Source organism: Amblyraja radiata, chromosome 10 (assembly GCF_010909765.2).
Source record: "Amblyraja radiata isolate CabotCenter1 chromosome 10, sAmbRad1.1.pri, whole genome shotgun sequence".
NCBI classification, from domain to species: Eukaryota; Metazoa; Chordata; class Chondrichthyes; order Rajiformes; family Rajidae; genus Amblyraja; species Amblyraja radiata.
In genome coordinates, this window is record NC_045965.1 from 57,141,100 (window position 1) to 57,153,460 (window position 12,361).

Sequence of the window (12,361 nt, forward strand, 5' to 3'; positions counted from 1 at the left end):
AAATTAATTACAAAAAGAAATTGCTGGAAATACTCAGCAGATCTGGCATCAACTACGGAGAGAGAAAAAAACATTCACTCTTTCAGGTCAGTGACCTTTCCCTCTCCACAGATCCTGCCTGGTCTGTTGAGCATTCATAGTATTTTGCTAGATTTCTCACCCTCACTTCTTTTCTTCACAGAATCTGATTACTATTTGCCTAAAAATGTACTGGTAAAACAAGATTAATTTCCTAACAAACAAATTCTTGATACGTGCATCAACAACACAGGGACAATTTTTTTGACACCATGCCTAAGTCGTAAACTTGTTTATGAAATATCTCTGTTCTTCATGAGAAACAAATACATTAAGGATGGTTTCACCAACACTCAAGCTTACATCCATGCTCCAGAGACCATTTATAATCTTGAACTTCTGTCATTGCAATAACAGAATCACTATTCCAAGCTGTGTGTTATTATTTGAAGCAAACTAACAGCAAGAAGAGATAATAATAAGATTGGTGTCAGGCAATAATGCAAGTCCCTGTAAATTCTCTATTTAAACTTCAGTCTTAGACCATATAAATGTAAACTCTAAGTTCCAATCCTGCCTGTTTCAAGTGCACTAATGGCAGAAAATGGACATGCCAAATACTCCAAAACAGAAATCAAATTAGTTCTCTAGGAACTGCTCCAGTACTTCAAACATGCAGGTGGACCGGACTTTGAATAATGATGCCAAAAATGGCAGTGGCTGCATGTGTAATATATGCAAAAAGAATTTCACTTTGCAGTTGCATATAATAGGTGACAAATAACGCACCATTGAACAATGACAGGAAGTGTTTCTGTGTGTCTGTTGCCAGAATGTGTTGCATTCCACAGTGGTGTTGAGGCCCGTTTTGGATCACATCAGCAGATACAGAATTCCAATGATAATGTAGAATCAACACACAAGGTGCTATAGACCAATTACGCCTTTTCACTAAAAGCATTTCTGGGATGATCATCGTTTTCAATTCCACTTTCCAAAGAAGTTGGAATTCTGTTGTTTGTGATATCGTCCAAAGAGGGCTGCAACATCACTTTGGAATCGGACACCATTCTGGCTTCGGAAATACAGAGCTGGTTTTGGATGGCCTGCTGTAGTGAGCATATCTATACTTCTCATTTGTCTTCACTTCTAAAGAATCTCTTCATTAAGTAAAATAAATTAAAAAATCATCATACATTGAAAAAAGTTACTCAGGAAATTACCCTGCTCCATTTTTCAAGTTGCTCCTGACATCCTACCATAACTTCTAGAAAATAGCCTGCTGTGATTTCCAGATTATCTAAACAACACACTCCACTCTTTTTTTGCTTCTAAGGAAGCACTTCTATTCTAGTACCCATCCTAAGCGGCCTTATGATCTTATGTCGTTCACTTTACATGATGTATAGCACAAAGTGCTGGATTAACTCAGTGGGTTAGGCAGCATCTCCAGAGGACATGCATAGGTGATGTTTCAGGTCGGGACCCTTCTTCAGACTCTTTAAAGTTCCCCTCTCCTCTCCAACATGTTCTGTGAGATCCTTTCACTGCTCCCCCTCTGTGTCCATTTTACTATTCCACTGTGTAATCTCCTCAAAACTTTTGCCTACTTTAAAGTTCTCCTCTCTCCGACAGTTGTGTGAGACCCTCTCTCACTGCTCCTCCTCTGTGGGGTTTGAAGAAGGGTCCCCAAACCAAAATGTATCCTATCCATCTCTTCAAGAGATGCTTCCTTGACCTGCTGAGTTACTCCACAAGTTTGTGTTCTTAAATGTGAATGTGTTTATTTCTAAAAGATGAAAAAACATGCAGCAATGGAGAGGAGTTTATTTTACACAGAAAAAAAATTAAGCATTTCAATGAAATACATCTGTTTTATTTCTCTAAAAACAAATGCTCATCAAAAAAATTTAACTTTTCAACACCCACTTACGCAATAAATTAACTGCACGGCATTATGAAATTAGAGGTTTTATTGCCAAGCTTAGTTTGGCAAAAAGTCAATGCACTTCCTCCACTGCTCCACATTGCACAATAATGCCCCTTAGTTGGAACTTGTTGAACACTGGCATCTAACTTTATCTTCAACGTAGCTGATCCTCTTTTGTGACTGATCTTGCTCAGATTCTTCGGAAATATCATTCTTGCTACAACACATTGGAAAATAAACAAAAAGGTTAAAGTTGCATTCCAAAAATACAACTCTTAAAACATTCTTCGGCCTTTTAAGTTTCTCAACTACTTTGCACAATTAATTATCAAGTCAAGTCAAGTCACATTTATTTATATAGCACATTTAAAAAACAACTCGTTGGTCAAAGTGCTTTACATTTGTTATAAGAATAGTATAAACAAACAAACTACATACATATATACATATAACCTTCGCTCAGTGGACGTCAGGAAAGGCTTGGGAGTATAGATAAGATCTTAGTCTTGACTTAAAAGAGTCGATGGAGGGGGCAGTTCTGATGGGAAGGGTGATGCTGTTCCAGTCTAGGAGCTGCAACCGCAAAGGCGCGGTCGCCCCTGAGCTTATGCCTAGACCGCAGGATATTCAGCAGCCCTAAGTCGGCCGATCTGAGGGACCTGGAGGTGGAGTGGTGGGTGAGAAGACTTTTAATGTAGGAGGGGGCAAGCCCATTGAGGGCTTTGTAGACATAGAGGAGGGACTTGAAATGTATACGGAACCGCACAGGGAGCCAGTGGGGAGAGGCCAGGATCGGGGTGATGTGGTCCCTTTTACGGGTGCCCGTCAGGCGTCTCGCTGCGGCGTTTTGGACCAGTTGCAGGCGGGACAGGGAAGATTGGCTGATGCCAGTGTAAAGAGTTGCAGTAATCTAGGCGGGAGGAGATAAATGTGTGGATGATCTTTTCGAGGTCATCAAAGTGGAGGAATTGTTTAATTTTAGCTATCGTCCGAAGCTGAAAGAAGCTAGCTTTTACCACGGCATTGAGTTGTTTGTCAAATTTCAGTGCTGAGTCAAATATCACGCCGAGGTTTTTGACGTGAGGTTTGAGTAGTGGGGTAAGGCTTCCAAGACTGCCTGCTATCATTTTGATTGAGTCCGAGGGGCTGAGAAAGATGACCTCAGACTTACTCTCATTTAGTTGGAGGAAGTTCTGGGCCATCCAGCACTTTATATCCTTGAGGCAGCAGGTAAGGTTAAGTAGATTTGATTGCTTTTTGGGCTTCAGGGGGAGATAGTGTTGTGTATCGTCTGCGTAGCAATGGAAGGAAATGCCGTGCCTTTCAATGACTCGGCCTAAGGGGAGCATATACAGGGAGAAGAGAATGGGACCAAGGATGGAACCTTGTGGAACCCCACAGCAGAGATTAGCTGGGGAGGAGAAAGAGTTGCCTATGTTAGTCGATAAACTCCTACCTTTGAGGTAGGAGATGAACCAGCTCAGGGCAGTGCCATCAATACCAACCCCGTACCGGAGACTGTCAATTAGGATGGTGTGGTCGACAGTGTCAAATGCTGCGCTGGGGTCAAGAAGGAGCAGAATTGCACAGTCGCCGGAGTCAACGGTGAGCAGTAGGTCATTATGTACCTTCAATAAGGCAGACTCTGTGCTGTGGTGAGCCCTGAAACCTGATTGGAAAGTTTCCAGGATAGTGTTTTGGTGAAGGTAAGGCATAAGTTGACTTAAAATTACCTTTTCAAGGGCTTTTGAGAGGAAAGGCAGTTTAGAAATGGGTCTGTAGTTGCTTGGCAAGGTGGGGTCTAGCCATTTTAAATCAAAGTGAAATTCGTGTACAGTTTTCCCCAAAGTGTGGACAGGACGCAGCAACGGAGGATTTCCTGCTGAAAAGAAGGGTTCCGTGCCAAAACGTCACCTACTCCTTTTCTCCTGAGATGCTGCCTGGCCCGCTGAGTTACTCCAGCATTTTGTGTCTATCTTCGGATTTCTTGCTAAAATGATTCCCATAATGACAAACATTTAAGGACGTTTCACTGATCCGCGAATTTACTGGTATGATTCCAATGATTTGTCTGCTGAATATAAAAAGAATGAGGCGCACAAACTTTTCTTGATGTCTCTCGTGACTGGTCTCTTTCTGCTCTTGCATAGATGATTGATGTGGATAACAGAAGTTTCCATGTTCTCAGTGCAATGAAGGGGAGGAAAGGTGCCTTTGTAATTATGAAGCTAGGTAGTTTCAAACACTCTTCTCACAAAGAATAGTTTTTAAAAAAAATCAGCCAGCTTACTATCATATTTGAAAGTTCCAACTGCAGAAACATACATATTTTACATGTTATTACTACCTACTTTTGATAAAGTGGAAGAAAATAACAGATTCCAGCACATGTCAATGGTAGTGAAGAGTGACATGGGACATTTATGTCAGAATCATTAAAACTACAGTGGGCACAGTCCACTACTACACTACTACTAAAACTACAGTGGGCAACAATCAAAACCTTACTATAAAATAATTTTTTAAAAGGCACAAAGCGCTGGAGTATCACAGCGGATCAGGCAGCACCTCTGGAGAATAGGGACAGGCGACATCTCTGGTGGGGCCCTTCAGACCTGACCCGAACGTCGCCTTTCCATGTTCTCCAGAGATGCTGCCTGACCCGCTGAGTTACTCCAGCACTTTGTGTCTTTTTTTTTTTTGTAAACCAGCATCTGCAGTTCCTTGTGTCGACACTGAAAATAATTAAAGCAATTTCAGCAGCAACAAAACCGTGCAAGAATGCAAATGCAAATAAAATCAGAAACACGGAGAAAATGTGTTAAAACTGACTTCGGAGTTGCAATAACAAAGCCATTAACTCTTGTAAAAATGTTTGCTGAAATCATTTCTTTGTATATAATCCTAAATTATTTCAAAATTTCATTTCTATCTTGATAAGATTATAGATATTATGATCCAGCAGATATCCGTTACAATTAGTTTACAACCTTTCTGTTGATGTGACTCAATTTATCATCTCAATTTGGGTAACAACTTCAAACCTATTGAAAATTCAAACTGAGTTTAAAAGATGCATGGAAAAAAGAAACTGAATTAGTTGAAAAGAAACACAGGAGATAGAGTCCCAGTGATGTTAAATAAAGCTTGGAAAACAAAGTCTAGTGAATTTAAAAGGAATGCAGGAAACAGAATCCCTGTGAGTTTAAACAAGCATTGACTTTAACTAAATACCAAGACGATTAAAATAGTTCTACTGCAGTAAGTAAAACAGTAAGTAATCTAATAGTAATAATACTTTAGGAACGTTGTTGGCGAGAGCCAGTTCTGCTGGCGGAGGAGAATGTTTGTAGAGGGAAATTGGCTAGGTGTGCGATCAATGAAGAACCGGAGTGCCTTAAGGCCTTCCTGGTGGGGGATGGTGGTGTAGAGGGACTAAATGTCCACAGTAAAGATGAGGGAACGGGAACTTGGAAACTGAAAGGGTGTAGACAACAGGCAAAGACAATGGGTGCAGGAGTAGGCCATTCGGCCCTTCGAGCCAGCATAGCCATTCAATGTGATTATGGCTGATCATCCCCAATCAGTACCCCGTACCTGCCTTTTCCCCATATCCCCTGACCGCTATCTTTAAGAACCTTATCTAGCTCTCTCTTGAAAGTATCCAGAGAACCAGCCTCCACCACCCTCTGAGACAGAGAATTCCACAGACTCACAACTCTCTGTGAGAAAAAGTGTTTCCTCGTCTCCGTTCTAAATGGCTTACCCCTTATTCTTAAACTGTGGCCCCTGGTTCTGGACTCCCCCAACATCGGGAACATGTTTCCTGCCTCTAGCGTGTCCAAACCTTTAATAATCTTATATGTTTCAATAAGATATCCTCTCATCCTTCTAAACTCCAGAGTATACAAGCCCAGCCAATCCATTCTCTCAGCATATGATAGTCCCACCATTCCGGGAATTAACCTTGTAAAGTTATGCTGCACTCCCTCAATAGCAAGAATGTCCTTCCTCAAATTAGGGGACCAAAACTGCATACAATACTCCAGGTGTGGTCTCACTAGTGCCCTATACAACTGCAGAAGGACCTCTTTGCTCCTATACTCAATGCCTCTTATTATAAAGGCCAACATACCATTCACCTTCTTCACTGCTTGCTGTACCTGCATGCTTGCTTTCATTGACTGATGAACAAGGACCCCCAGATCCCGTCTACTTCCCCTTTTCCTAACTTGACACCATTTAGATAGTAATCTGCCTTCATGTTTTGGCTACCAAAGTGGAAAACCTCACATTTATCCACATTAAACTGCATATAACGCCATGCATCTGCGTGTAGGGCGTGCAAGGTTTCTTGGACATAGGTGGAAAGGGATTGGACGGGGAGTTGTTGGATGGAATCGAGGTACGTGGAAATGATTTCAGATGGGCAGGAGCAAGCAAAAACAATGGGTCTGCCAAGGCAGTTCTGCTTATGGATTTTGGGGAGGAGGTAAAAATGGATCGTGCAGGACTGGGGAACGATAAGGTTGGCTGTGGATTGCAAACAGCTGGAAGTGATAAAATCAGAGATAGTCTGGGAGATAATTGCCTGGTGCTCATCTGTGGATTGCTCTTTCAAAGGCCAAACTCCGACACAATGCAGAGAAGACCTTCTCTATTATTTGGTTCTGTGTGTTAACTGCATAAAACAATTTACAAATATTTAGTAATACCAATAGTATATATATATATATATATATATATATATATATATATACACACTAGACCATGTGCAGACCCGTTGGGTCTGTTCCCCCAACGTGCGGTTGTGTGTGGGGGGGGGGGGGGTGAGGCGGCACGCAGCGTCACACACACTAACTATCCCCCCCCCCCGCACTCACGCTAATTACCCCCTTGATATTATATTAATATTATTAATTTGCTCCTTTTATCCCATAACCACCCTATCTACTGACGCATAGCCCCGCAACTTGCAGTCACATCTAGAGAGGGGCGGGGGGCGGGCGGGGGTAGAGTGAGGGCAGAGAGAGAAGGGGCAGAGACAGAGAGAGGCAGAGACACAGAGAGAGGGGCAAGAGGGATAGGGGGGTGGAGAGGAGGATAAGAGGGAGGGTGGGTGAGGGGGGAAAGGTGGGGGAGGAGAGAGAGAGGGTGAGAGTGAGGAGGAGAGAGAGGGGGTGCTCAGAGGGGGGTGAGGTGGGGAGCAGGGAGGGTGATTGGGAGGAGGGTAGGGGGTGTGGAGGGGAGGGGGTTTAGGGGAGGAAGGGTGGGGGAGGGGAGGAGGGGAGAGAGGGGGGGGGAGGAGGGGAGAGAGGGGGGAGGAGAAGGGGCTAGAGAGGGGGTAGAGAGGGGGGAGGGGGGAGAAGGGGGAGAGAGAGGGGGAGAGAGGGGAAAGAGGGGGAGAGAGAGGGTGTGCTGAGAGGGGAGGGGGAGAGGTGGGGAGCAGGGAGGGGGAGGGAGGGTGGAGGGAAGGGGGTAGGGGTGTGTGGAGGGAGGGGGGTATAGGGGAGGTATGGTGGGGGAGGGGATGGAGGGGGAGAAAAAGAGGGGAGAGAGAGGGGGTGAGAGGAGGGAGAGGAGGGGGGGGAAAGAGAGGGGGGTAGAGGAGAGGGGGGCGAGGGGGGGGAGAGGAGAGGGAGGGGGGGGAGAGGAGAGGGGGAGAGGAGGGGGAGGAGAGGGGGGGAGGAAAGGGGGGGAGAGGAGGGGTGAGGTGGGGAGAGGAGAGGAGAGGAGAGGGGGGAGAGGAGGGGGGAGGAAAGGGGGGGAGAGGAGAGGGGGAGAGGAGAGGGGGGGAAGAGGAGAGGGGGGGAGAGGAGGAGAGGGGGGGAGAGGAGAGGGGGGGAGAGGAGAGGGGGGGGAGTGGAAAAGGGGGTGGAGAGGAAAGGGGGGGAGAACCTAAAAAACATTTTAGAACCAAAAAAGACACATTCTGCAAGCATTGTAGAACCAAAAGAGACACTTTTTGCAAACATTTTAGAACCAATAAACACTTTTTGCAAACATTTTAGAACCAATAGACACATTCTGCAAGCGTTTTAGAACCAATAAGGACACTTACATTTGAGTAGACATGTGTTCAGTGTTATTCACAGCTCAGAGAAACGTGACCCTCTGCCTTCCTCCAGCTTGCAGACACTGATTGAGGCACACCACTTCCTGGTTTTATAGTCCCTCCCCCCTGCCGCCAGCAGGGGCAGCAGAGAGAATGGGGAATTTTGTAAAATCATTAATATCTCTGTCATTTTTCATCGACAGGAAAAATCCTCGGCACACATACGGCGGAGGGGGGCTCTGAGCAAGGTGGCCAAAAATGACGGCCGTAGGTGGCGGCGTTCTCTCGGAAATCACAGCACAGATGGCCAAAACCGGTCAAGAACAGACTTTTAGTAATATAGATATATATATATATATAAAACTAAAAGTCTCATCTTGTATGTATGTATGTTCCCGAAATACAGCCAAAACGGTACAGGATAGCGCAACAATTTTAGGGGCTCCTTACTCACCATTTGCTTGCGGTGTGCAGTATCACTTTCATTTGATTTTACAAAGTAAATCCCTTTATAAATGTTAATTAACTTTCTACCGTGAACGGCAGTGCACCCCCGCTTGCCAGGCCCGTCACAGCTCCTGTGCAGTTGTAGGAGGGTTACCAGGCCTGGTATCTGCATGTGCGCAGTTGGGGGGGGGGGGGGGGGGTTGTCAAGCCAGGCGCCATTTTGATCTCATACATACATGTGTACTTGACTGGCGTCACAATGGGAACCCAACAGGTCCACGGGTTGTCTAGAACTGATTAAAGTGATACTCCCACACATGGTGCTCATTTCACTTATTCAAATATCATTGCATAGAGCATGACTATGCTAACAAGTTGTAATGAAATCATTTGGAGAGGAAATACATTACTTAAGAAGCATACAACACACACCTCGTTTGGCATTCTGCACCTTCCTGCTGAACATTCTTCTACTCTTGATTTAATCTGTTCACTAGACAATCTTGGTGACATGTCAACTGGGGCGTCCTCCGCAATATTATTTCGCTCCATGGCACTTAAATGATTGAACATTCCACTTAAACTTTCCAAGTCACTATTGCTAGCCAGGTTACCGAATTCCAAATCCTCTTCAGTTTCTGCTTTAGGGGAGCTGGAGAATAATGCGGCACCCTCTGGTTGCGTTGGACAGGAAGCATCCCTCTTATCCTGTACGCTGATGTTTCTGGGGTTAAAAGATTGTTCAAGTAATTCTCGAATCCTATTCGAGCAATTCAGAGAATTTAATGCTGAACCAATATCAGTCCCGTACATCTCACCAACGCTGAACAACCTGTTCATATTTGTGGCAAGAGGGTAGAAGCTCCGAGCTTGCATCGTGGAGTCTTTTCTATTCTCAGGTTCACGTTGAGATTGCAACATGGGAGAAGGCAGCTGCTGCTTTCCCAGCGCCCTTTCAAATCCAGAAATTTTGACTTGCAGCCTTGCTACTTCAGATTCCTACAATTAAAAATGAGAAACAACAGCATGTTATGCCAAGGTCTTTTTGATATTGCTCATCCTGGTGCAACACCTTTTTCAAGTTCAGCAATGACAAATTTACTGTGAACGTTTTGAAAAGTGCAGAATTTTAGGTTCAATTAAAATATTGACTTTTACCAATGAAGTATTATGCATTTAATGTAGTATAAAATTACAACACAAATGCAATTAAATTGCTGGTATGTTTACTGAATGTGCATTACACATGAATGCTAATTTTCACTTTTACCGGGTGGGGTTCCTTTGAATTGTCAGACCATGAAATCACCCAGTATGATTGTGCAAACATTTCAAACAGAAATAATTATGAAAAATGCAGAATCCACAGTCTTATTTTTGAAAGCTTTCATATATCAACCCAGCCTTATCTACCTTTGTAACTGATCTACCATTTTGATTTAATCCCCTTCAACCCCAGCAACGGACTGTTCCGGCTGCTACGGTCAGGCAAACGCCTCCGTTGCCATGCTGTGAGAACAGAGAGGATGAGGAGTTTCTTCCCAGAGGCCATTAGGACTGTAAACTCCTATCTCACCAGGGACTAACTTTACTGTACCACTATACTGTTTTTTAAAATTGCTGTTTTTTTCCTTTTTCTTTCCTCCCACAAATATGTAATATGTGAATATGTGATTCTGTTCCATTCTGTTTGTAGTTTGTTTGTTTGTTTGTTTTTTTGCACAATCCGCGAGCATTGCCACTTTTCATTTCACTGCACATCTCGTATTTGTATGTGACGAATAAACTTGACTTGACTTGACTAATTTGCTTCATTACTGGCAGCACAATTTTGAGCTGTTGGTTCCTTATCTTTGCAATTCCCTCTCGAAACTATTTTACTGCACTGTAGCATACCCCCTTCCACACCTTTCAATGTATTTACAAACACATTGCTTTTCAATTTCTCCAGTTTCCACATTGGGTTCTATTTGTCATACTCTGTAGAGTGTCTTGAATTTATTTTGGTATTCTGGCATTAATTCTGTTGCCACGAGATACATTTTTGTTTCATGTCTCAACCAAGCTAAAACCCTACCTTAATTATAAGAGCTTCTTTCGCAGCACTTATCACCTCCCTTTGAGTGTGGAGTTCTGACTCAAGATGTTGGGTAGTTTTCTGGCTTTTGTCGAGCTGCTGCTTCAATTGTAGCACCTGTTCATAGGATATATGGGTAGTGGAGTTCTCCTCAGATGCTAATAGTTGCGGTCTGCTTTCTTTAAGCACTATGATCTGCAAAATAAATGAACATTGACGTTTAGAGATTAGTGTCAGGGTGTTGGAATCTGTCCCATCTCTCCACCACTAATGTCTACCTCAAATAGATGGCAAGGGAGTTTACTCTGTAATGTAAACAACAAATATTTCTCAGGCATATTGAAATATAGTTTTGCTGTAACAAGGTTTAATGATATTTATATGACGCATAACATGTCAAAAACGTTGAGTTGATTTGTTTATGAATGAAATAAACTGTAACATGGAAGAATCTAATTTCTGACCTTCCCCCAATGGCTCACTTATTTTGTTTGAGGAGTAGCTAAAATGCAGAGGCCAGAAAATGACCAACTTTAGTCCCTAATCTGATCTGATTAACCTCACCGGGGGCAGTGTGAGCTGTCAAGCTGTAGACCAAACCAGGTTTTATGTTCATGAGCATTATCCAACAAACTTACTGAGAGTGTATTCTTGGACATCAGGATAGGGCAGGATACAGCCAGCTACATCAACTGGAAACCACTGAACACTTTCATATAAATGATGCCCAGTTGATTAGATACTAGCAACTATGGAACTGTATTCCAGGAAGGAGTTAATATCTTTGGTTAACTTGAGAAAGGAAACACATGATATTGATTTTTTTAAATGATAGCAGGCAGTGTATAAAGAACTTTTATTTACATTAATGATTCAAAGAATTCACATTAACTGTGGAGTCTTCTTTCTTCCAGACAGATAGCCTTCAAATATCATGGCTTAAATAAATTAGTGTTCTCAAAATAGGAACTACTGCACTTTCTCATGTCTCATAAGATTACCCAAAATTGGGCATCTACCATTCCATCAAGTTGAAAAGCACAAGATTGCAATGATGTTTTACAAGCTATAGTTTGCTCATAAAAAGTTATAAGAATCACACAAAAGCAAACCAAACAGAATCAATGGGTTACGTCCAAGAACAAATTATAATTAAATACAAAGCTTCTCTGATCTCTCCTTTCCCTCTGACTTAAGAATATCTGTTCAACATCTTGGACTACACTAACTGAAATATGTTCAAATTAAATATTGGGAAGACTTAAGCCATTATCTTTAGTCATTGCCAAAAATATTCGATATTCATCCTTCTCACAGAAAAGTGGCTAAATTGTAACCTAAGAAGGGTCTCGACCCGAAACGTCACCCTCTCCAGAGATGCTGTCTGTCCCGCTGAGTTACTTCAGCATTTTGTGTCTACCTTCGATTTAAACCAGCATTCTTTCCTACACACTATATACTATATGTGACCCTGGTCCTATATTTGGTTCAGAATATGCAACCAGGACTTCAAGGAAAAAAAAATAATTGGTCATATTTATTACATTAAAACTTAACCAACAACAGCAAAAGAACAATTCAATTATTTGTTTAACATGTTAATTGCATTTTGGTTTTATGAAAATCCACATTTATAAAACAAAAAGGTTATGCATAAAAAAACATATAGAACCAATATTATGGCTATGATAGTAGGATGGCGATTTATTTAGAGCACAAAATGTTTTGCTGCAAATATGTCATAAATTAGTCCAAACTGCGGTATATATAACGTTAGCCTATTGATCAAACAGTTTTTTTTAAACTTTCTTCCCTTTGCCCTATTTAAACTCAG

At 42.5% G+C, this 12,361-nt stretch overlaps 1 protein-coding gene across 2 annotated transcripts in view; it reads right to left on the reverse strand.

Moving 5' to 3' along the window:
• Positions 1–1,828: 1,828 nt before the first annotated feature.
• Positions 1,829–12,361, reverse strand: part of ccdc18 (coiled-coil domain containing 18) — a 34,776-nt gene continuing 24,243 nt past the window's right edge. The window contains exons 12-15 of one of the 2 annotated variants that reach the window (XM_033028941.1): positions 10,528–10,722; positions 9,262–9,449; positions 8,883–9,174; positions 1,829–2,165 (exon numbers count right to left, since the gene is read on the reverse strand). In XM_033028941.1, coding sequence (XP_032884832.1) covers positions 2,157–2,165; positions 8,883–9,174; positions 9,262–9,449; positions 10,528–10,722 — 684 coding nt within the window. In that variant the 3' untranslated portion in view covers positions 1,829–2,156. Of the gene's footprint in view, positions 2,166–8,882; positions 9,450–10,527; positions 10,723–12,361 lie in introns of both variants that reach the window. The other variant, XM_033028940.1, reaches the window with a different exon arrangement.